This window comes from Callorhinus ursinus, unplaced genomic scaffold, assembly GCF_003265705.2.
Source record: "Callorhinus ursinus isolate GAN/ISIS: 27379988/994484 unplaced genomic scaffold, GSC_fseal_2.0 scaffold2, whole genome shotgun sequence".
NCBI classification, from domain to species: Eukaryota; Metazoa; Chordata; class Mammalia; order Carnivora; family Otariidae; genus Callorhinus; species Callorhinus ursinus.
In genome coordinates this window covers 69825467-69851747 of record NW_027397064.1, presented here as the reverse complement: position 1 = coordinate 69851747, position 26281 = coordinate 69825467, and the positions used below count along the sequence as shown (strand labels likewise).

Here is a 26281-nt window from a genome sequence, read left to right as displayed (position 1 = left end):
AAGTGACTGCAAAGTAAAAGCTGTAAAACAAAGTACATACAGGGGAGTCTATTCTGTCTCTGTCCAACACGGGTTCCCTCCCATCCCATACAGGTAACTATGTACATTTTTATCCTTTTGTTTCTTCTTGAAAATATAAGCATGTGTAAACACAGTGCATGCACATTCTTACACAAGAGCTAGCACACTGTACGCTATTTTGCGCCTGCTTTACACCCTTTATTCCCCCCCCCCCCCCCCCCCCCGAGCAGTCCACTGTATGGATGTATGGATGGACATCTCGGTTGTTTCCAGTCTTTCCCTTTTACAAATAGTGTTGCAATGGACAGTCTTATTTTGGGGGAGATTCCAGAAGTAGGGCTGCTGCATTAAAGAGTATAATTTTGCTAGATATGCCAATACTTCCATAGGAATTCTACCATTTTTATTCCTACTGGTCATACTAATGAATGCTTTTTTTTTTTTTTCCTGAAGAGCTTCACCAAGAGAATATGTTGTCAAACTGGATGTTTACCAGTCTCTCATGAACAATGCTATAGTTTTGGTAGTTTATAGTTTATAAACTATAGTTTATAGTTTCAGGTAGCTTTATTTTGAGGAAGACAGAATTTTATATATATATATATGTTTAAGAGCCATTTGTTTCTCTTTTTCCTCTGAACTGTTACTATTTTTGGCCCATTTTTCCTTTAGGCTGCCCTTAGATTTTTTCCTTTTTAAACACTGAGATATAATTGACATACTAGTTTCAGATGCACAACATAATTCTTCGCTATACTGTGAAATGATCACAATAGGTCTCATAAACATGCATCACCACACATAATTACGAATTTTTCCTTTTTCTTGTGATGGGAGACTTGTAAGATTTCTTCCAGGGGTAAAGGGGGAGAGGGAGGTATGGAATGACTAAGTCCTGGGGATGAAAGGTACAGCACGGGGAATACGGTCAATGGTCTTATAAGAGCGTTGTATGGAGATGGAGGGGGCTACGCTGCCGGTGAGCACAGCATAATATATAGCCTTGCTGAGTCACTGTGGTGTATGCCTCAAACTAACTGCATCTAGATTTCAATTAAAATCTCTTAGCAACTTTCTAATATACATTGCTGGCTATAGTCACCATGCTGAACACTGTATCTCTAAGACTAATTTCATGACTGGAAGTTTTTATCTATTGACTACCTGCACACTTTGGTCCATTCCCCCACCCTCTGCCTCTGGCAACCACCAATCTGTTCTCTGTATCCATGAGTTCAATGTTTTGTCTTAGATGCCACATGTGAGAGAGATCATAGGGTATTTATCTTTCTCTGACTTATTTTATGTAGCACAATGTCCTCAAGGTCTATCCACGATGGCACAAATGTCAGGATTTCCTTTATTGTGGCTGAATTATATTCCACTGCACACGTATATATTTTCTTTATGCCTTCAGCCACTGATGGACACTTGGGTTGTTTCTATGTCTTGGCTATTAATAAATCCAGGCAATGAATGGGGGGGGTACAGATATCTTTTCAAGTTAGTGATTTTGCTTCCTTTGAATAAATACCCAGTAGGGGAATTGCTGGATCACAAGGTAGTTCTATTTTTAATCTGAGGAATCTCCATATTGTTTGCCATAGTGGTTGCACCATTTTACGTTCCCACCAAACAGCATGTAAGGGTTCCCTTTTCTCCAAATTGTCACCAACACTTTTTTATATATAATAACCATTTCTAACAGTTATTACAAGGTGACGGCTCATTGTGGTTTTGTAGTTCCCTGATGATTAGTAATGTTGAGCACCTTTTCATGTACTTGTTGACTATATGTAATCTTTGGAAAAATGTACATTCAGATCCTCTGTCTTTTTTCTATCGAGTTACAGTTCTTTATATATTTTGGACATTAACCCTTATCAGATGTGTGATTTGCAAATACTCTTTCCCATTTCATAAGCTGCCTTTTCACTTTGCTGATGGTTTCTTTTGTGCAGAAGCTTTTTAGTTTGATGTAGTCCCACTTACTTTTGCTTTTGTTGCCTTTGCTTTTAGAGTTACATCAAAAAGATCATTGCCAAGACAGACGTCAAAGGGCTTACCACCTATGTTTTCTCCTAGAAGTTTTTTGGTTTCATGTCCTACATGTCTTTAATCCATTCTGAGTTAATTTTTGTATATGGTGTAAGATAGTGATCCCAATTCTTTCTTTTGCAAATGGCTGTTTTCTCAGCACCATTTATTGAAGAGGCCTTTCCCTATTGTATATTCCTCATTCCTTTGTTGTAGATTAATTGATCATGTATGTGTGGGTTTATTTCTGGGCACTCTATTCTGTTTGTATCTGTTTATACACCAATACCATACTCTTTTAATACTATAGCTTTGTAATATAGTTGGAAATCAGGAATTGTGATGCCTCCTGCTTTTTTTGTTAAGATTGCTTTGGCTATTCAGGGTCTTCTGTGATTCCATACAAATTTGCTCTTTTTTTGTGAAAAATGCCACTGGGATTTTGACAGGGATTTCACTGAATCTGTAGATTGCTTTGGGGAGTATGGATATTTTAACAATATTCTTTCAATCCATGTCTTTCCATTTCTTTGTGTATTCTTCAGTTTCTTTTCTCAATGTATTCCAGTTTTCAGTGTACAGGTTTTTTTTTTTTTTAACCTCCTTGGTTAAATTTATTCCTAGGTATTTTATTCTTTGTGATGCAGTTGTAAATGGGAGTATTAATTTCTCTGAGAGCTTGTTACTAGTATACAGAAATACAACAAATTCCTGTGTATTAACTTTGTATCTTGCAACTTTTACTGAATTTGTTGATTAGTTCTAAAAGGTTTTTTTGTGGAGTCTTTACAGTTTTTCCTATATAAAAACATGTCATCTGCAAATAGTTTTACCACTTCCTTTCCAAGTTGGATGTATTTTACTTTTTTTTTTTTTTTTTGCCTAACTTCTGAGGCTAGAACTTCCAATACTATGTTTTGTTTTGGGTTTCTTTTTTAAGATTTTATTTTTTTGACAGGGAGAGACACAGTGAGAGAGGGAACACAAGCAGGAGGAGTGGGAGAGGGAGAACAGGACCCTGGGATCATGACCAGAGCCGAAGGCAGACGCTTAACGACTGAGCCACCCAGGCGCCCCTCCAATACTATGTTGAGTAAAAGTGAGGAAAGTAGGTTCTCTTGTCTTGTTCCTAATCTTATTGGGAAAGATGTCAGCTTTTCACTGCTGACATTGATGTTAGCTGTGGGCTTGTCATATATAGCCTTATGTTGAGGTACATTACCTCTATACCCATTTTGTTGAGGGCTTTTATCATAAATGGATGTTGAATTTTGTCAGAGGCTTTTTGTGCATCAATTGAAGATAGGATTTTTATCCTTGTTTTTGTTAATGTGGTATATCATGTTGATTTACAGAGGCTGAACCATCCTTGCAGCCTTGGAATAAGTCCCATTTGATCATTGTATGTAATCCTTTTAATGTACTGAATTTGGTTTGCTAAACCTGAGGAATTTTACATCTTTGTTCATTAGGGATATTGGTCCATAACTTTCTTGTGTTCTTGTCTGGTTTTATTATCAGGGTAATGCCGTTCTTGTAAAATGAGTTTGGAAGTGCTCCCTCTTTGCCTAGTTTTTTGAGGATTGGTATTCCCTGAATATTTTTTATATCTTTGGAATATAAACACTTCATTAGTCTTCTGCACATTTCTCTTGGATTTTGAGTCCAGGTTAGGAAGTGTCCCCATTTCCAGATTATCAAGGAATTTATATTTCCTTCTAGGACTTTGTTTCTCTCTAATCCATTTGGAATTTAGATGCACAGTATAAGAGATGAAGGCAGTGTTAACCCTTTTCCATACGGCTATTAGTTGTGAGAATACCACTTTTTGAATATTTGTTACCACTGACAACATATGCCATTTTTATCATTCACTAAATTTCCAAGTGCACTTGGATCAATTTCTGTATTTAAAAAATTTTTTTTCCTGTTGTTGTGTCTATTCATGTGCCAATCCCACTCTGTGTTGTTTATAAAGGCTTCAAACATGTTCTGATATTTGATAGGGCTAGTGACACTCCTCCTTTTCATTTTCTAGATTATTTGTTGTGTGGTCTTTCCAATGGAACCTAATCATCATCTTCTGTATCACTAGGAAAAAATCTAATAGTGACATCTTGCGGACATCATATCTTCTTCCTATTGTCATGGTGTGCTCTCCATTTGTTCCAAGTTTACTTTGCAGGGATGTTCTTTGTTTTCTTCACGACTGTCTGGCACATTAAGTCCTCTGTCGTACATTCTTTTTTAAACTGCAGTTGGCACATGATGTTAGTTTTGGGTGTACAACACAGTGATTCGCTAAGTCTATACTGTGCTCTGCTCACAGGCACGTAGCGCCCGTCTGTCACCATACAAAGCTCTTCAGTACCCTGACCATGTTCCCTATGCTGTGCTTTTATGCCCCTGACTTACTCCGTAAGTGGAAGCCTATCTCCTGCTCCCCCTTCACCCATTTTGCCCATTCCCCTACCCACCCTCCCTTTTGGCAATTACCAGTTTATTCTCTGTATGTGTGGGTCTGTTTCTGCTTTTTGTTCATTTTTTTTAAATTCCACATATAAGTGAAATCATATAGTATTTGTCCTCTGTCTTAGCATAATACCCTCTTAATCCCATGTTGTGGCAATGTTATATCTTTTAACTGCTTTTGTTTACATATACATTTACACATGAAGGCTACTGATTCCTCTTTGATTTGACTTGCTAAATGCTGGTTAGACTTAATTAAGCTATTGTCTCTCAGCTCTAAATTCATGCATGATACTGAGGACTCCGCATGCTGGAGCCAGGATAACGCAAACCACATTTCTGCTTTACCAGTTGGCTCCTTGTTAGATCTTGCAATTGGATTCCTCTAGAAGGCGACAAAAACAGTGAAGGCTCCTACCAGTGTTGTGCCTAGCCCTGGCCCTTTATCTGGCAGGGGTAGTTGGTTATACTCTGCAGATTTTTGGCTTGCTTCATTGTAGGTACTGCTCCAAGTGTCTTATCCTTTCCCCTTTAGAGGCACCAGCCGGTGGCCACCCTTTCTTAAAGGCCTGGATTCTGGTTCTTGGAGACCCATGTGAGGTTCTGAGGACCGTAACTTCCTTTTGTTTCCCAGAGTCCTAGAGATGGTAGAAGATTTCTGCACATGCCGTTAGTGCCTTTTTCTTTTGAGATACAGCTGACATAAAATCTACCTTTTAGTATACAATTCAGATTATTAATGGTGATGGTTGTACCACTCTGAATTACACTAATTTCAAAACATTTTCATCACTCCATAAAGAAACCCTATACCCCTTAGCATTCACTCTCCCCTCTCCTGGCAACCACAAATCTTTCTCTGTAGATTTGCCTATTCTGAACACTTCCTACGAACAGAATCTGTGTGGCCTTTGGTGTCTGCTTTCACTTAACATAGTGTTTCCAAGGTTCATCCACGTAGCATGTATAAGTATTTGTTCCTTCTTATAGCTGATTAATATTCCATTGTATGGATATACCGCATTTTATTCATTCAGTGATGGGACATTTGGGTTATTTCCACTTTCTGGCTCTTACCAGTAAGACTATGAGCATACATGTACAACTTTTTGGATGAATATTTTCAATTCTCTTGGATATATATCTAGGAGTACAAATGCTACATCACATGGTAACTATGTTTAGCTTTTTGAGGAACTGCCAAACTATTTTCAACAGCAGCTGTACCAATTTACATTTCCACTGGCAATATTTATGCAAATCCTTCTAACACATGTTAGATTCTAGTCTTCCTAGTAGGTATCAAGTGATATCTCAATGTGGTTTTGATTTTCATTTCCATGATGATACTGGACATCTTTTCTAGTGCTTACTGGGCATCTGTATATCTCTTATGGAGAAAGGTCTATTCAAATCCTTTGCCTATCTTTTAATTGGATGATTTGTCTTACTGTTCCATTTTAAGAATAGCTTGAGTAAGAAAATATACTCAAAGTTGAGTAAAATGAACCTTAATCTTCTATTACCATCACACTGGCCTATTACTGATAAATGATGTCCATGTTAATATTATTACTGTGTGGAATATTATGAATTCAATAGTTAATTCATTTGCCACCAGGCTAGATAAATCTGATAATAGAATGTTTTTGACCTTCCAGGTGAAAGGGGCCCACTTTTGTTATTTCTTAGTTACATTCCATTGTGGTGAGGTAATGCTGTTTGTGTCAGTGCTGGGTACTTAAGTACAGTTAATATTTATGAATGTCCCATATGTTTTCAAAAAAGTGTAATATCTATTTTGAACATTCAGGGTTTGGTACATTTCTGCTTTATGAAAGTTGTTGCTGTGTTTGAGACTGCATAGCTAGTAGTAGCTACCTTCCCTGAGAATTGTGGTCTTTAGTAGTACATAGTATTTTCCTGTGTCTTAAAAAATTTTTTTTGGTCAGAATTTTATTCTTACAGACATGTATGTAACCCTTCTTCATGCCTGTCCTTTTATTTCTAGCCTGTCTGAATCCTTTAGGTTGGACTGTGCTTTGTTAGCTAATCTCAAATCTTTTTTCTCTTTAGTGATGAGTTAAAACCAAACTGTATTTTTTATATATCACAAACTTTCACTGTAGGAGCTGGTTTCATCAATTTTAATGCTGGTTACCTTTACCCTAGTATCTTTTGAGACAGAGAGAGAGAGAAGCAGGCTCCCCGCTGAGCCAGGAGCCCGATGCGGGGCTTTATCCCAGGACCCTGGGATCATGACCCGAGCTGAAGGCAGATGCTCAACCATCTGAGCCACCCAGGCACCCCTACCCTAGTATCTTTTAAAAAGAGATGAAGAGGGGTGTCTGGGTGGCTCAGTTGAGTGTCTGCCTTCAGTTCAGGTCATGATCCCAGTGTCCTGGGACTGAGCCCTGCATCAGGCTCCCTGCTCAGTGCGGAGTCTGCTTGTCCCTCTCTTGAATAAATAAAATCTTTAAAAGCGACCAAGAACATACTCAAAACTTCAAATAGGCTTTTCATCAGTTAATAATCAGTGAATGTATTCAATTTTTCATATTCTCTACTCTCATTTTTAATGTATGTTTTGTCACCTTTAACTGAATTCCCGTAAGTGAATAATTTTTCCCTCCCTGCTTATGGATTGTTAGTTTCTTGGGTGGTGATAGTGAATAAAATGTCAAATCATTTAGTCTATGGAGGTGCAGGTTTCCTACTATAACAAAGTCAGTTACACTGGCCATAGTTTACATAAACTTCAATATCAGCTTTTCATGGTATAAAATAGTGATTCTGTAGAATAAATAACAGTTTTCGGCTGGTAACAAATATTTGGTAAACAGGAAAAGCAGGAATTTGGATTGGATCTAGAGCATTGCTAATGATATATAAGGTTTCACACTACTAAGGCTCATTCCAGAGCAGTATGAGGGATTAATTATCAGAGCTACAAAGCAAAGACTCCTCCCCACCTTCCCATACACAGAGCCTTTCATGTATAAAAGAAAAGGCACTGACGCATTATTATAACTAAAAATGACACTCCTGTTTTCTTTGAAAAATTCATGCATGAAGTTACTACAACTGGAGTTGGCTTATTTAAATCAAAGGTGGTACCAGGGGAGAAAAATGACAGAATATATAGTACACATTCAGTAGTAACTGGTAAGTTTGCTTGTTTTTAAATCCTTCAATAAAAAATATTTGTCCAAACAGTACCATTTGACTTTTGCTATAAACCAAGATAATGAGTGGACAAATCAAGAACTGTACCAGCAGCTAGTTCTAGCTAGTAAACAATATTTAATAATATACTCAGATGCACAGGTTCTGGTAAAATACCAAAGAAATGATACCTATTACAAGATTTGTTTCTTAGACTTCCATTTCTGGTAACAAGCAGATTAAACCCCCAAATTTCTTGCTATATTATACTTAGAAATGTGACTAAAAGAAACATCTTTTTACATGTATAGCTGACTTCCAGGTTCAAATGGCTTCACCCTTTTGAAAGGTTCAAGTGAAAAATATTAGCTCACTGGCCTGGGCTCTAAATTTATATTATCTTTGTCCAAGAAAAAAACTTGCTCAGTACCCCTGTTGTCCTGGGAAATGGACAAAGCCAGCCCAGCACCTCTCTGTAGCTATATGCCCTCTTCCTGCACTGAAATTCCACAGGTAATACTCGACCGAAGGTGAACACTCACAGACAACAAAGAGCAGATTTAGGACTGCACAAACCTCAGAAAATGAAAATAGATATAACCTCTGAATATTTCTAAAATATGAATCTATAATTACTGTTCCAAAGCACTGTTACCTATATTCATTTAATCTGCACAACACTCTTATGAAGAAACTGATGTATGGCCTGAATAACTCCCTACCTATTTGACCTTGGAGTGACCCAAGCAGGCTGGCTCCAGAATCTGCCTTTAAACTCCAGGCTAAATCAGATATCCAGAAATGAAAAACTACTGACATTGAAATTTTGAAGCAATGTCAATGGAAAGGTTAAACAGTGGTTAGAGGACTGAGAGGTAGGTCTGAGAAAATTACCTAGAAAGGCTGAAGAGATAAGGTATATAGAATGAGAATGGCCGAAAGTTTTCCAAAATTGATAAAAGGCACAGAATTCCATTCAAGAAGCACTATGCACCCTGGACAAGAATTAAAACTACCAAAGAAAAACTGTTTGAAACAAAAAAATCGGAATTAAACTGACATTATACTTGCACAGCAACAAATGCCACAGTATGTTCTCTCTATATAATTGAGATGAAACACTTTAGAGAAAAAGCAAAATGGTCAGATAGGGTTTATTAGCTTTTTTCACTTTTGAAATGACAAGTGTGAACACTGATTTTTTTTTTTTTTTTACAAAGCTACCTAAATTAATTAACATACTTAAATGTTCAGAACAGACTTGAAAGCCATAAGATGATGGGACACCTGACTAGTGTAAAGTTTTCATTTCTACTCCTCCAACTCCAAATTAAGTTTTTTAGATTTTCTGTAATTTGAATCAAAATATCAATTAGATTTTCTTTTGTAGTATAACAAGATGATCCTAAAATTTATCTGGAGGTCTGAATGGGCAAAAATTGGGGAAGCCAATTTTTAAAAAGATAAGTATAATTCAAACTAAAAATTTAAAAATAGGGCAGTACCTATCAGTATTAAGATTTTATCTAGTGTACCTGTGTATATACTACATGACTGAGGATTTTCTTTTGCAGAATTACTTGGAAAAAGACGTCCATCAACAGAGTGTGAGTTAATTTATGGCACGTTCATACCATGAAATACTGTTCTGTAGTTGTGACTGCAGTAGTTCCAAGCATACTGACAAATACTGATATGTTAAGTAAATTGAATTTTTAAAGTTCATATCATATCCCTTTGTCACAGAATAAAATAAAAATATCTGGAAGGCTATATCAGAAAAAGAAGAAGCCTCCACATTTTCAAAATCTTGTGTTTCCCTATTGCTTCTCACCAAACACATGCTGCTTTTTATAAAGGATAGATGAATAAAAATACTGTGTAAGAATGCTTCGAAGGCAGTTTAACAGATACACGGTGTAGAGGGCTCTGAAACACCAGGGGGAGAAAAAGCCAAAAAGGACATGTAATCAATTCGGAAAAATTCAGCAAAGAAGGAGCAAAGAGCTAAAAGAAAGTGAAATCAAATGGAAACATGTGGGAAGGAATTAGCCCAGATAGATCAATCACAATAGACAGAAATCAGTTCAATTCTATTAAATTGTATAAAAAAATTCTTCATCTTTAATTTCTACACCCAAGGTGGGGCTCGAACTCACAACCCCGAGATCAAGACTAGCAGGGTCTACCGACTGAGCCAGCCAGGCATCCTGAGGACAGATTTTTTTTAAAAATTCAACTTCAACTGTATGTATGTTTTCCACAGGGAACACCTCTAAAAGTAATACAGGAAGACTAAAAATAAAAAGATGGCAACTCTCCCTGGATTATACTATGTGGAAAAAAGCTAATCCCAAAATGTTATTTACTGTATGATTCCATTCATATAATACTTTTGAAATGACAGCTTTTAGAAATGGAGGACAGATGAGGTCTGGAGGACATCTAACTATAAAAAGGCAAAAGCTGGTTTGTAGGTTTGGAACTATTCTGTCTTGATTGGTGGCTGATGCTCAACCTTCCAAAAGGGACAAACTTGTAGAATTTACAACACATGCATGGAACTGGAGAAATCGAAATAAGTTGTAGACTGCATCAGTGTCCATATCCTAGTTGTGATATTGTATCATTTTGCAAAATGCTGGCAGCAGAACTGGGCAAAGTGTACAGGATCTGTTATTTTTTAGAACTGCATGTGAATCTTCAATTGCTTCAATCAAAATCATAAAGGCTAAAATGAAAGAGGCAATACTAAATATAAGTAAGGCTAGGGAGCAACTAGAATTCTTATACGCTGCTGGAGGGGGTGGGGTATAAGCTGTTTCAACCACTCTGGGTAACAGCCTGTACATATCTACTCTGTGGAATATACCCAAAAGCAATGCACATGTGTGTTCACCAAAGAAGATGATTAAGGTTCATGGCAGCCAATAATGATCGAATGGATCATTTGTAGTATATTCACACATAAAAATTTAACAAATTACTGCTTTGTACAACGACATGGATAAATTACACAAAGCATGCTTAAGGCAAGAAGCTAGGCCCAAAAAAGACTTAGTTTATGATTCAATTTAGATAAACTTTAATCAGAAGAACATTTTTATTCATCTATAATGTTAAAAGTTAGGAAATGCGTTACCTGTGGTGAAAGATTATGTGAAAATCCAAGATGTACACTGTTCTAAAAATAGATTGAAAGAAAAATACCATGCAATTATGAACAAAAAGAGAATCAAGATTAAAACATGATACAATTCAACACAAAATACATTAAAATGATGCCAACAAGAATATTTTAAAAGTAATTGAAAATGCAAACCTCCAAGAAGAGCGAATACTCAGAAACCTAATTTGGTGAAGTAATCTATTAAAAGCTGTATTTGAATTCATAATTCAAATCTCCTACAAAGAAACTCTCCTACAAAGAAAACTCCAATATCCCTTATGAACACAGATACAAAAATACTGAAAATATTAGCATATCAAATCCAGCAGTCAGTGAAGAATTCAAACCCCAGAGATGCCACAAAAAAAGTTCTAAAATCAATTCAGCAAAGTTGCAAGATACAAAATCAACATAAAAAAATCAGCTGTGGTTCTATACACTGAAGAATCCAAAAAGGAAATTAGGATAATTCCAATTACAAATAGCATCAAAAAGAATACTTAGTCATAAACTTAAGGAGATAAAAGACTTGCATGTTGAAAACGATAGAACATCGCTGTAAGAAATTAAAGACACAAAGGAAAGACATTCTGTGTTCATGCATTAGAAGACAATGGTTATTAAAATTCCCATCCTACCCAAAGCAATTAAAGAGTCCATGTGATTTCCATCACAATCCCTCTCAAAATGCCAAGGACATTTTTTGTAGAAATAGAAAAATCCATCCTAAAATTCATATGGAGTTGCAAGAGATCCTGAAGAGCCAAAACAATCTCAAAGAAAAAGTTGGAAGACTCACATTTCCTGATTTCAAAAGTTACTATAGATGAAGCCACAGTAACCAAAACAGTGTGGTACTGGCATAAAGGCAGCTATGCAGACCAATAGCATACAGAGAGAAATAACCCCCCACGTATATAGCCTAGTGTTTTCAACAAGGGTGCCAAGACCATTCAATGGAGGAAAGAACAGTCTCTCTAACAAATGGTGCTGGCGAAGTGGATATCTGCATACAAAAGGATAAGTACACGATATACAAAGATTAACTCAAAATGGAACAAAAACCTAAATGTAGAAACTAAATAAAACACTTAGAAGAAACATAGGGGCAATGCTTCATGACATTGGATTTGGTAATGATTCCTATGAATATGACCCCAAAAGCACATGCAATAAAAGAAAAAAACTGGACTTCATCAAAATTAACTTTTGTGTATCAAAGCGCCCCATAACAGAGTGAAAAGGCAACCTGTGGAATGGGAGATATACTTGTAAATCATACCTGATAAGGTATATCCAGAATATATAAAGAACTCCTATATCTCAACAACAAAAAAACAGATTGAAAAATGGTAAAGGACTTACATAGATATTTCTCCAAAGAAGAAATATAAATGGCCAAGAAGTAGCTAAGACATTCAACATCCTAGTCATTAGGGAAATGCCAATCAAAATCCAAATGAGGGGCACCTGGGTGGCTCAGTCGTTAAGCATCTGCCTTCGGCTCATTCACGTCATGATCCCAGGCTCCTGGGATCGAGCCCCGCATTGGGCTCCCTGCTCAGCGGGAAGCCTGCTTAACCCCTCCCACTCCCCCTGCTTGTGTTCCCTCTCTTGCTGTCTGTCAAATAAATAAAATCTTAAACATACACACACCCCCCCCACACACACAAAATCCAAATGAGATACTACCTCACACCCATCAGGATGACTATTATAAAACAAAACAAAAACAAGAAAATAGTAAGTACGGGCAAGGATGTAGAAAAATTGGAAGTCTTGTGAACTGCTGGTGGGAATGTAAAATGGTGCAGCCACTGTGGACATGGTACGGTGATTCCTCAAAAAATTAAATACAGAATTACTATATGACCAGACAATTCAACTGCTGGGTATATACCCCAAAAGAACTGAAGGCAGGGACTTGAGCAGATATTTGTACACCCACATCCACAGTGGCATTATTCATTATATCCAAAGGTGGTAAAAACCCACATGTCCACGGTTGGATGTATATACCAAGTATGATATAAACATACAATGGAATATTTTTTAGCCTTAAAAAGGAAACCAGTTGTGACACATGATACAATGTGGATGAATCCTGAAGATACTATGCTAAGTAATTCAACACAAAAGGACAAATATTGCCATGATTCTCCTTATATGAGGTATCCGGAATAGTCAAATTCAATACCACTGAACTGTATACTCAAAAACTGATAAAATGATTTTATGTATTTTTATATTACCAAAATAAAAAAAAATCAATGAATATTGTGTTAGACAGAAAAATGACCCACAAACATGCCTACATCCTAATCCTGGAATCTTTGACTATGTTATGTTAACATGGCAAAAGATTATTAAGCTTGCCAAGAACTGAGGTCACTAATCAGCTGATTTTAAAACAGGAAAGTATCTATCACAGGAGTTCTTAAAAGCAGAAGAGGAAAGTAGGAAAGTGGGTCAAAGAGATGCAATGTGATACAAAGAGATACTAGGTTTGAAGCTGGAAAAAGAAGGCAGTGTATTAATTTCCTATTGCCTCTGTAACAAATTAGTGCAAACTTAGTGACTTAACACAATTTATTATCTTACAGTTCTACAGATCAGAAATATGAAATCAGTTTCATTGGGTTAGGATCAAGGTGTTGGCAGGATGGCATTCTTTCCAAAGGCTCTAAGGGAGAATCTGTTTCCTTGTCTTTATTAGCTTCTAGAGGCTGCCTGAATTCCTTAGCTCATGGTCCTGTATCACTTCAACCTCTGTTCTATTGTCACCTCTCCTCTGACTCTCCTGTTCCTTGGTTCACTTACAAAGATCCTTGTGATTACACTGGGTTGACCAGATAATACAGGGAACTCTTCTATCTGAAGATCCTTAATCATCTGCAAAGCCCTTTTGGCCATGTAACATTGACAGGCTCTGGGGCTCTAGAATGTGGACATCCTTGGGGAGCCATCATTCTGCCTACCACAGGTGAGAACAACCCTCAGGTTATAGTCAGCAAAAAAAATAGGGCCTCAGTCCTAAAATCACAAGGCACTGAATTCTACCAACAACCTAAATGAGCAAGAAATGGATTCTTCCCTAGAGCCTCCAGCAAGGAACAGAACCTACCAATACCTTGACTTTTGCCTGTGAGAGTGTACTGGACCTCTGACCTACAGAAATGTTGTGCTACTAATTTTGTGGTGATTTGTTATGACAGCAACAGGGAACTAATATAGTAATCTATCATAATACAGGATAAAAGAGAAAAACCACTTCAGTGGATAAGCATTTTATATATTCTCAGCAACTGGAGATAGAAGAGAACTTTAACTTGATAGAAGGCAGCTTACATAATACTTAATGGTGAAAGATTGAATTGAACTGAATACTTCCCCCTTAAGAGCAGACTGAGGCATTCCCACCGCTTCTTTTCAACACTGTATTGCAAATCCTGGCCAGCATAACAAGAAACAGGACAAGAGGTAGGGGTGGAAGGAGGCATACAGATTGGAAATACGAATGTCTACTTGCAGATGACGTGATCATGTACGAAGAAAATCAAGTAAAAGGACCTATAAAAGGTATTATTACTAATAAACTAAAACAGTCACAGAATACAAAGTCAATCTATAAAATCAATTGTGAAAAACAATGAACTGGGAATTGAAATTTTAAAAAACTAGTATCTATAGTGTTATAAAAATACGAAATACCTAATGACAGTATAACAGAATATGTGCAAAACCTACACATTGAAATACAAAGCACTGCTAACAGAATGTAAAGAAGACCTAAAAAAAAGGGAGAGCTGTGTGATATTCATGAGTTGGAGCCGTCAGTTCTGAATTGATCAATAAACACCATTTTGATGAAAATCCTGGCAGGCTTTTATACTGAAAACTACAAAACATTGTGGAAAGAACTAAAAGAAGATACAAATAAATGGAAAGACATCCTATTCATGGATGGGAAGAGTTAATATTGTTAAAATGTCCATACTTAACCAAAGTCATTTACAGTTTCAATACAATCTCCATCAAAATCCAAATGGCATGTTTTACAGGAATAGGAAAACCCATACTAAAATTCATATGCAATCCCAAAGTATCCTAAAGAGCTAAAACAATCCTGAAATAACAAAGCTGGAGGCCCTATACTTCCTGATTTCAAAACATATTACAGAGCTATATTAATCAAAAAAGTATGGTATTGGCATAAAGACAAACATACAGACCAATGGGACAAAAGAACCCAGAAATAAACCCTCACATCTGTGGTGAAATGATCTTCAACGAGGGTGCCAAAACTACGCAATGGGGAAAGACCACACTTTTCAAATGTCCACTGAATATTCTAATAAAAATGATCAAAACCATTCTTTTTCATGTTCATAAAATATTCTGATTGGTTAATTCTGCTTTGGGGCACACATGCCATAAAAATAACCCTAAGTAATGGGTAACAGAAAAAAGGAAGTACCACGGTATCATTGCAATGCTATTTACAATATAAAGTTTTCCACTATTTGGTATATGTAGGTGTTTACAAGAGTCAAAATATAACATAGAGCCACAGTGGAATAAAGTTATTAAAACTGGAAATTATGTAGACTAGGTCAATATTTAGAAATGTATAAAGTTTTACACAAAAATTAAAAAACATAATATGGATTCACTGATTACAACTATGTAAAGTATATACATCTGTGCCTATTGACAAAAATCAGAAATTAATGTGGAAAGATGCAATTTTATAATCTTTAAATCTTATTCCTGTAAGGTTGTTTAAATTCATGACAGACAAAATAAACATGAGATCTCAACAGTCTATCTCAAAAACAGTATTTTACCTTGCATACTTGTAACCAAAAACACATTTCACAAGTAAAGCTTGTTAAACTTACCCCTTTTGTCTCTAATCTTATCCAAACCTACTCCATCCAATTTTATTAAGAAATATATAATGTTCAATAGTTTACCTCAGATCAAAGGAGTTTAAAAAACTACTTAATGAGCTATAAAACAGATTTTAAAAATTTTCCACATTTAACAAACTTCTGTGAACTATCTACATTTTTTCATTTAGCACATAATATGCCCTGAAACGTAGAAAAGCATCACACATACCTGATGCAATGACAGGATCTTTCATAATCTCCCTTGTTATTGGACATAGAAATTCATCAGGAATTCCAGAAGAAAGGGTTTTCACCTTTGTCCTGAGCTCTTCAATTTTCCTCAGAACTTTACTCCGCAGCCCTAGAGATTCTAAAAAGAAATTATTTTGTTAGGGTGGGAGAAGCACTGGTAACCTCTATGCAAGTCTCTAGCAAATAAAGATTTTATCTATTACAACGAAAAATCTTCAGACATCTGTTTTACCACCTGGAACTGTTTTCTTTATAAAATCTTTAATCTTTGTACTATAGAGTACTATGTGGTTAAAATAAATCGGCAACTAATGGAGAGTTTATTCTACACTTTATTCTGAAAGTTGGAGAACTTCAGACTGCTGAATACTAATAAACTGTATAAAATCACAAAAGATTATTTATTATTGGTTTCTGTGTTTAAACAAAAAAATTTCCTAATAATTTTTGAAGATCTTTAGTTTAATAATGTAAAAATTCCATCTTATATTTAAAAATTTTTGAAACTAGATATATCTGTTGATCTCATATGAAATACAGTCATACATAAAGCTCATCTGTTTGTCCAAGACTGTACAAACAAGTTTCACTCATTTACTTCTATCAACTTTTAAATTATCAATTTCTTTTTAAAGATTTTATTTATTTTTTTGACAGAGAGAGACACAGTGAGAGAGAGAACACAAGCAGGGGGAGTGGGAGAGGGAGAAGCAGGCTTCCCGCGGAGCAGGGAGCCCAATGCGGGGCTCGATCCCAGGACCCTGGGACCATGACCTGAGCCGAAGGAGACGCTTAACGACTGAGCCACCCAGGCGCCCCTATCTTAATTTTTAATTTCAGGAAGTTTAGTATAATTAATTTTAGGAGGTTTAGTGTAATTAGCTGTTTACATTTTTATTTAAACATTATTTTGAGAGAGAGAGCGAGCATGTGGGGGGAGAGGCAGAGGGAGAGGGAATCTTTTTTTTTTTTTTAAGATTTTATTTATTTGAGAGAGAGAGAATGAGAGAGAGAGAGAGCACAAGAGGGGGGAGGGTCAGAGGGAGAAGCAGACTCCCTGCCGAGCAGGGAGCCCGATGTGGGACTCGATCCTGGGACTCCAGGATCATGACCTGAGCTGAAGGCAGTCGCTTAACCAACTGAGCCACCCAGGTGCCCAGGGAGAGAGAATCTTAAGCAGGCTCCACAACCAGCGTGGAGTCCAACATGGGGCTCAATCTCATGACCCTAAGAGCATGATCTAAGCTGAAATGAAGAGACAGACACAACCAACTGAACCACCCAGGTGCCCTAGAACTTTAAAATACGTCAGAATGATGTGAAAAAATAAATGCCCTATTTATTTAATAATTTATTCTATTTGTTCAATTTGCTAACTTTCCAAATCTTAAACACGAAGCAGATTCCTTAATTTACTAGAGAATGTTAACATTTTTGCCTCCATTCATAATAATGATTTTCCTAATTCTGCTATTAGACTACCACAGATGTTAAATTACATTTCAGTTTTGGCTTGGGCCTGATAGTTCTGACTTATTTTGTTGAAGTTTAAAATGATTCTAACTATTAGCCCTGAGATTCATCCTTCAAAAACTATTTCAAACCGTTAAATCCAAGAATTTTTTTCTTTATCAGAATATAATTCTATTCCTATTGTTTTTACTATGCTTATTTTATGTTTTCAAACATCCTTTATTGAAATCTGAAATTGTTTTACATTGTCAAGTGCTTCTGTGTGATAAGGTAAAGATTTATTATGAGAGAGGAATGAGAAATCAACTAATGAAGATGTTAAATTCAGCAGACCTTAAAAAAAAAACAACAAAACAACCCCACACTCTATTACCTACTTTTAGGAGGAAAGAGTAAATTATAAAGGAAATAAGTTATTAGAGATACAAACATAGCTTTCACAGTATGGCCTGAGAACAAAACTATCTGACGCTAAGTATTTTCACAAACCATCATTGTTACCTTCTTAAAAGGCCGTAAGATTCCAAGATATTTAAATACATTCACATGCTATATTTACCATATAAGGAAAGTATAACACTATACTTTAAAGTGGTTTTAATCTTTTTGTTATTTGACCATTAACAATACATCTCACTATGGATATCCTATTTCCTAAGATTTCCAATTAAGATTTTATTATAGTATGTTAATAGTATGTGATATTATTTTTATTAGAGCATGACACTAAAACTTCAAACTATTTGTGGGGTGCCTAGGTGGCTCCATCGTTAAGAGTCTGCCTTCGGCTCAGGTCATGATCCCTTGGTCCTGGGATCGAGCCCCACATCGGGCTCCCTGCTCCGCGGGAAGCCTGCTTCTCCCTCTCCCACTCGCCCTGCTCGTGTTTCCTCTGTCAAATAAATAAAATCTTTAAAAAAAAAAAAAAAGACTTCAAACTATTTTTGATAGGGATCTGGTATCCAGAATATATCAACAACTCTTATAACTCAACAATAAAAAGACAAATCAATCAATTTGAAAAGAGCAAAGCATCTAAACAAATATTTCTCCAAAGATGATACATAAATGGCCAATCAGCACTTGAAAAGATGCTCCAATTCATTAGGTAAATACAAATCCAAACTATAATCTAATACACTTCACATCTACAAGAGTGTCTATAATCAAGACGACAGGTAATAACAAGTGTTGAGAAAGAGGTGAAGAAACCTGGAAACCTCATACACTGAAGTACTTATACATACAAAACATGGATGAACCTTGAAAGCATTGTTACATAAAAGAAGCCAGATACAAAGGGCACCTACTAATGGTTCCACTTATAAGAAATATCCAAAACAGGCAAATCCATAAAGACAAAGTAGATTAGTGGTTGCCAGAGGCTAGGTAGAGAGAATGGGGTTCCTTTGAGGGGATAAAAATGTTTTGAAATTAGATGGTGTTTATGGTTATATAATTCACTGAATATTCTAAAAACCACTGAATTATACACTTAAGGAAAAATGACTTGTATATTGAAAATGACAAAGCACTGTTTAAAAAAATTAAGAAGACCTGATTATACTGAAAAATGTCCTGGGACACCTGGGTGGCTCAGTAAGTTAAGCAGCTGTCTTTGGCTCAGGTCATGATCCCAGGGTCCTGGGATAGAGTCCTGCATCAGGCTCCTTCCTCAGCGGGGAGCCTGCTTCTCCCTCTGCCTGCCACTCCCCCTGCTTGTACACTCTCTCTCTGGCAAATAAATATCAAAAAAAAAATTCTCTCTTTTCCTCTTCCTCTGCCCCTCCCCCTCCACTCACACATGCTCTATCTTTAAAAAAAAAAAAATTCCTGTGTTTATGGATTGCAAGACATAATATTGTTAATATGACAATAGTCACCAAATTAATTCACAGATTCAATATAATCCATACCAAAATAGGTGGCTTTTTAAGGAGTGCACTTGTGATGAGCACCAAGTATTGTATGGAAGTGCTGAATCACTACATTGTACACCTGAAATTAATAATACACTGCATGCTAACTGGAATTTAAATAACTTAAAAAAATTAAAAAATTTAGGGGGAGGAGCAAGATGGAGGAGGAGTAGGAGACCTAAATTTCATCTGGTCCCAGGAATTCAGCTAGATAGGGATCAAACCATTCTGAACACCTACGAACTCAACAGGAGATCGAAGAAAATAATAGCAGCAACTCTCTGAACAGAAAAGCGACCACCTGGAAGATAGGATGTGCGGAGAAATGAATCCGAGGCGATATTCGGGAGTATAGATGGCGGGGGAGGGGGCCTCCGTCAGCCACCACCGGCAAGTTATAGAGCAGCGAAGCACAAAATCGGAACTTCTAGAAGTCTGCTCTGCTGAGGGACGTCGCTCCGGTGGCTACACAGGCGGTGGGAACCCTCGCTGGGACAGTGTGGTCTCAGGACCCTCGGGGTCACAGAAAGCCCGGGGGGTGCCTGAGTGCAGCAGAGCTCCCAGGTATCGGAGCGGGAAAGCCGGCTGCAGAGATGGAGCCGAGGAGCTGGCTCTCAGCTCGGGGTTGCCATAAACTGTGATCCTCGGCACAGTCGGGCCACTGCTCCTCCAGCAGGGACACAAGCGGCAGATACGGGGAGACTCCCCTTCCTCCACTGGGAGGAGTGGAGCGGGAGCGCACCGCAGGGATCTGCGGGGTTTGGAGACTCCACACTGAGTCGGCTGCCAGAAATAGAAACGCTTGGTCACAGGCAAGCACAGAGTGTGGCCAGAGACCAGGGAGACAGGAGTGATTGACTGCTTCCCTCTGGGGGCGCACTGAGGAGCGGGGCCTCGAGTTCTCCTCTCCTCTGGGGTGGAGATCGGGAGGCTGCCATTTTCACTTTCGTCCCCCAAAGCTGTACTGAAAGCTTTCAGGGAACAAAAGCTCCCAAGAGCAAACCCCAGCAGATTACTTAGCTGGGACTGGCAAAGGCGGGGCAATTCCACCTCCGGCAGACATTTGGGAACCACGGCAATAGGCCCCTCCCCCAGAAGATCAGCAAGAACAGCCAGCCAAGACCAAGTTTACCAATCAATGAGAACGGCAGAACGCCAGCACTAGGGGATACTGCACATAGAATTCATGGCTTTTTTCCCCCCTGGTTCTTCAGTCTTTCAAAGTTAATTTTTTTTTAATTTTTCTTTTTCCCTTTTTCAACCAACATCTTATCAATCCCTTTTTTAAAAATCATTTTTATTTTTCATTTTTAGTGTCATATTCTATCCCTTCATAGTAGTTAACCTTATTTTTGGTATATATATAAGTTGTTTTCTCTTTAAAACTTTGGGATACAGTTTCTTCTAACAGACCAAAATATACCGTAAATCTTTAAGTATCTAGCTTTGTTCTAGTCTCCTGCCTGATCACATTCACTTTTTTTTTTTAATTTCTCTTCCTTCTTTTTTCAGCCAACTTATCAATTCCTTTTATAAAATCTTCTGTAATTTTCATCTTTAGTCATATTCCATCCCTTCATTGTATTTACCCTTATTTTTGTACATATATAAGCTTTTCTTTCTTTAAAATTTTGGGAGGCAGTTTCTTCTAACAGACCAAAATACGCCCAAAATCTAGTGTGTAGCACTGATCTATTCACCAGCCTGATCATATTTGATCATATTCTTTTTTTTCTTTCTTTCCCTTTCTTTCCCCCCGGTTTCAGGTCTCTTCTGATTTGTTTAGTGTATATTTTTCTGGGGTCGTTGTTACCCTGTTAGCATTTTGTTCTCTCATTCATCTATTCTCCTCTGGACAAAATGACAAGACAGAAAAAATCACCTCAAAAAAAAGAGCAACAGGCGGTACCGACTGCCAGGGACCTAATCAATACGAACATTAGTAAGATGTCGGAACTAGAGTTCAGAATGACGATTTTAAAGATACTAGCTGGGCTTGAAAAAAGTACGGAAGATATTAGAGAAACCCTTTCTGGAGAAATAAAAGAACTAAAATCTAACCAAGGTGAAATCAAAAAGGCTATTACTGAGATGCAAGCAAAAATGGAGGCTCTAACTGCTAGAATAAATTAAGCAGAAGACAGAATTAGTGATATAGAAGACCAAATGATGGAAAATAAAGAAGCTGAGAAAAAGAGAAATAAACAATTACTGGATCACGAGTGCAGAATTCGAGAGATAAGTGATACCATAAGACGAAACAATATTAGAATAATTAGGATCCCAGAAGAAGAAGAAAGAGAGAGAGGAGCAGAAGGTATACTGGAGCAAATTATAGCAGAGAACTTCCCTAATTTGTGAAGGAAACAGGCATCAAAATCCAGGAGGCACAGAGAACCCCCCTCAAAATCATTAAAAATAGGTCAACACCCCAACATCCAACAGTAAAACTTACGAGTCTCAGAGACAAAAAGAAAATCCTGAAAGCAGCTTGGGACAAGAGATCTGTAACCTACAATGGTAGAAACATTAGATTGTCAGCAGACCTATCCATAGAGACCTGGCAGGCCAGAAAGGACTGGCATGATATATTCAGAGCACTAAATGAGAAAAATATGCAGCCAAGAATACTATATCCAGCTAGGCTGTCACTGAAAATAGAAAGAGAGATAAAAAGCTTCCAGGACAAACAAAAACTAAAGGAATTTGCAAACACGAAACCAGCCCTCCAAGAAATATTGAAAGGGGTCCTCTAAGCAAAGAGAGAGCCTAAAAGTAACATAGACCAGAAAGGAACAGAGACAATATACAGTAACAGTCACCTTACAGACAATACAATGGCACTAAATTCCTCTCTTTCAATAGTTACCCTGAATGTAAATCAGCTAAATGCCCCAATCAAAAGACACAGGCTATCAGATTGTATCAAGCTATAACAAAACAAGACCGACTGATATGCTGTCTGCAAGAGACTCATTTTAGACCCAAAGACACCTCCAGATTGAAAGTGAGGGGGTGGAAAACCATTTACCATGCTAATAGACATCAAAAGAAAGCTGGGGTGGCAATCCTTATATCAGACTAATTAGATTTTAAACAAAAGACTATAATAAGAGATTAGGAAGGACATTATATCATACTTGAAGGGTCTGTCCAACAAGAAGATCTAACAATTGTAAATACCTATGCCCCTAACATGGGAGCAGCCAATTATATAAGCCAATTAATAACAAAAGCAAAAAACACAACGACAACAATACAATAGTAGGGGACTTTAACACCCCCCTCACTAAAATGGACAGATCATCTAAGCAAAAGCTCAACAAGGAAATAAAGACTTTAAATGGCACACTGGACCATATGGACTTCACAGATATATTCAGAACATTCCATCCCAAAGCAACAGAATACACATTCTTCTCTAGTGCCCATGGAACATTCTCCAGAACAGATCGCATCCTAGGTCACAAATCAGTTCTCAACCAGTACCAAAATACTGGGATCATTCCCTGCATATTTTCGGACCACAGTGCTTTGAAACTAGAACGTAATCAGAAGAGGAAAGTCGGAAAGAACTCACATACATGGAGGCTAAAGAGCATCCTACTAAAGAATGAATGGGTCAACCAGGAAATTAAAGAAGAATTTAAAAAATTCATGGAAACAAATGAAAATGAAAACACAACTGTTCAAAATCTTTGGGATGCAGCAGAGGCAGTCCTAAGAGTAAAGTATATAGCAATATAAGCCTTTCTCAAGAAACAGGAAAGTTCTCAAATATACAATCTAACCCTACACCTAAAGGAGCTGGAGAAAGAACAGCAAATAAAACCTAAACCCAGCAGGAGAAGAGAAATAATAAAGATCAGAGCAGAAATCAATGAAACAGAAACCAAAGAACAGTAGACCAGATCAACCAAACTAGGAGCTGGTTTTTTGAAAGAATTAATAAGATTGATAAACCCCTGGCCAGACTTATCCAAAAGAAAACAGAAAGGACCCAAATAAATAAAATCATGAATGAAAGAGGAGAGATCACAACCAACACTAAAGAAATACAGACAATTATAAGAACATATTATGAGCAACTCTATGCCAGCAAATTAGACAATCTGGAAGAAATGGATGCATTCCTAGAGATGTATCAACTACCAAAACTGAACCAGGAAGAAAGAGAAAACCTGAACAGACCTATAACCACTAAGGAAATTGACGCAGTAAGCAAAGATCTCCCAACAAACAAGAGCCCAGGGCCAGATGGCTTCCCAGGGGAATTCTACCAAACATTTAAAGAAGAATTAATACCTATTCTTCTGAAACTATTCCAAAAAATAGAAATAGAAGGAAAACTTCCAAACTCGTTTTATGAGGCCACCAATAACCTTGATCCCAAAACCAAAGACCCCATCAAAAAAGAGAATTACAGAACAATATCCCTGATGAACATGGATGCAAAAATTCTCACCAAAATACTAGCCAATAGGATCCAACAGTACATTAAAAGGATTATTCACCACGACCAAGTGGGATTTATTCCTGGGCTGCAAGGTTGGTTCAACATCCACAAATCAATCAGTGTGATACAATACATTAATAAAAGAAAGAACAAGAACCATATGATCCTCTCAATAGATGCAGAAAAAGCATCTGACAAAGTACAGCATCCTTTCTTGATCAAAACTCTTCAGAGGTGAATTTTGCAAGACTGCTGAATCACAGATCTGTACTATTGAAACAAATAATGCAATATATGTTAAGAAAAAAAAAGAAGACAGCAGGAGGGGAAGAATGAAGGGGAGTAAGTCGGAGGGGGAGACGGACCATGAGGGACGATGGACTCTGAAAAACAAACTGAGGGTTCTAGAGGGGAGGGGGTGGGGGGATGGGTTAGCCTGGTGATGGGTATTAAGGAGGGCACATTCTGTGTGGAGCACTGGGTGTTATGCACAAACAATGAATCATGGAACACTACATCAAAAACTAATGATGTAATGTACAGTGATTAACATAACAATAAAAAATTAAAAAAAACTCTTCGGAGTATAGGGATAGGGGGTACATACCGCAATATCATAAAAGCCATCTATGAAAAACCCACAGCGATTATCATTCTAAATGGGGAAAAACTGAGAGCTTTCCCCCTAAGGTCAGGAACACGGCAGGGATGTCCACTAGCACCACTGTTGTTCAACATAGTACTAGAAGTCCTAGCCACAGCAATCAGACAACAAAACGAAAGGAAAGGCATCCAAATCAGCAAAGAAGTCAAACTCTCACTGTTTGCAGATGATATGATGCTTTATGTGGAAAACCCAAAAGACTCCACCCCAAAACTGCTAGAACTCATACAGGAATTCAGTAAAGTGGCAGGATATAAAATCAATGCACAGAAATCAGTGGCATTTCTATACACCAAAAACAAGACAGAAGAAAGAGAAATTAAGGAGTCGATCCCATTTACAACTGCATCCGAAACCATAAGATACCTAGGAATAAATCTAACCAAAGAGGCAAAGAATCTGTACTCAGAAAACTATAAAATACTCATGAAAGAAATTGAGGAAGACACAAAGAAATGGAAAAATGTTCCATGCTCATGGATTGGAAGAACAAATACTGTGAAGATGTCAATGCTACCTAGGGCTATCTACACATTCAATGCAATCCCCATCAAAATACCATCCACTTTTTTCAAAGAAATGGAACAAATAATCCTAAAATTTGTATGGAACCAGAAAAGACCCTGAACAGCCAGAGGAATGTTGAAAAAGAAAAGCAAAGCTGGCGGCATCACAATTCCGGACTTCAAGCTCTATTACAAAGCTGTCATCATCAAGACAGTATGGTACTGGCACAAAGACAGACACATAGATCAATGGAACAGAATAGAGAGCCCAGAAATGGACCCTCAACTCTATGGTCAACTAAGCTTCGACAAAGCAGGAAAGAATGTCCAATGGAAAAAAGTCTCTTCAACAAATGTTGTTGGGAAAATTGGACAGCTACATGCAGAAGAATGAAACTGGACCATTTCCTTATGCCACACACAAAAACAGACTCAAAATGGTTGAAAGACGTAAATGTGAGACAGGAGTCCATCAAAATCCTACAGGAGAACACAGGCAGCAACCTCTTCGACCTCAGCCGCAGCAACTTCTTCCTAGAAACATCACCAAAGGCAAGGGAAGCCAGGGCAAAAATGAACTATTGGGACTTCATCAGGATAAAAAGCTTTTGCACAGCAAACAGTCAACAAAACCAAAGGACAACCGACAGAATGGGAGAAGATATTTGCAAATGACATATAAGATAAAGGGCTAGTATCCCAAATCTATAAAGAACTCATCAAACTCAACACCCAAAGAACAAATGATCCAATCAAGAAATGGGCAGAAGACATGAACAGACATTTTTCCAAAGAAGACATCCAAATGGCCAACAGACACATGAAAAAGTGCTCAACATCGCTCAGCATCACGGAAATCCAAATCAAAACCTCAATGAGATTCTCCCTCACACCAGTCAGAATGGCTAAAATTAAACAAGTCAGGAAACAACAGATGTTGCTGGGGATGCGGAGAAAGGGGAACCCTCCTACACTGTTGGTGGGGATGCAAGCTGGTGCAGCCACTCTGGAAAACAGTATGGAGATTCCTCAAAAAGTTGAAAATAGAGCTACCATACAACTCAGCAATTGCACTACTGGGTATTTACCCCAAAGACACAAATGTAGTGATCTGAAGGGGTACGTGCACCCCGATGTTTATAGCAGCAATATCCACAATAGCCAAACTATGGAAAGAGCCAAGATGTCCATTGACAGATGAATGGATAAAGAAGATGTGGTGTGTGTGTGTGTGTGTGTGTGTGTGTGTGTG

At 37.5% G+C, this 26281-nt stretch overlaps 1 protein-coding gene across 5 annotated transcripts in view; it reads right to left on the bottom strand.

Annotated features, from left to right (window-relative positions):
* WDSUB1 (WD repeat, sterile alpha motif and U-box domain containing 1) overlaps nucleotides 1–26281 on the bottom strand; it is a 58388-nt gene that overhangs the window by 1119 nt on the left and 30988 nt on the right. For 4 of the 5 annotated variants that reach the window (XM_025855622.2, XM_025855651.2, XM_025855640.2 and 1 more), the window contains one exon: nucleotides 15989–16129. In XM_025855622.2, coding sequence (XP_025711407.2) covers nucleotides 15989–16129 — 141 coding nt within the window. Of the gene's footprint in view, nucleotides 1–10837; nucleotides 10880–15988; nucleotides 16130–26281 lie in introns of all 5 variants that reach the window. The other variant, XM_073883771.1, reaches the window with a different exon arrangement.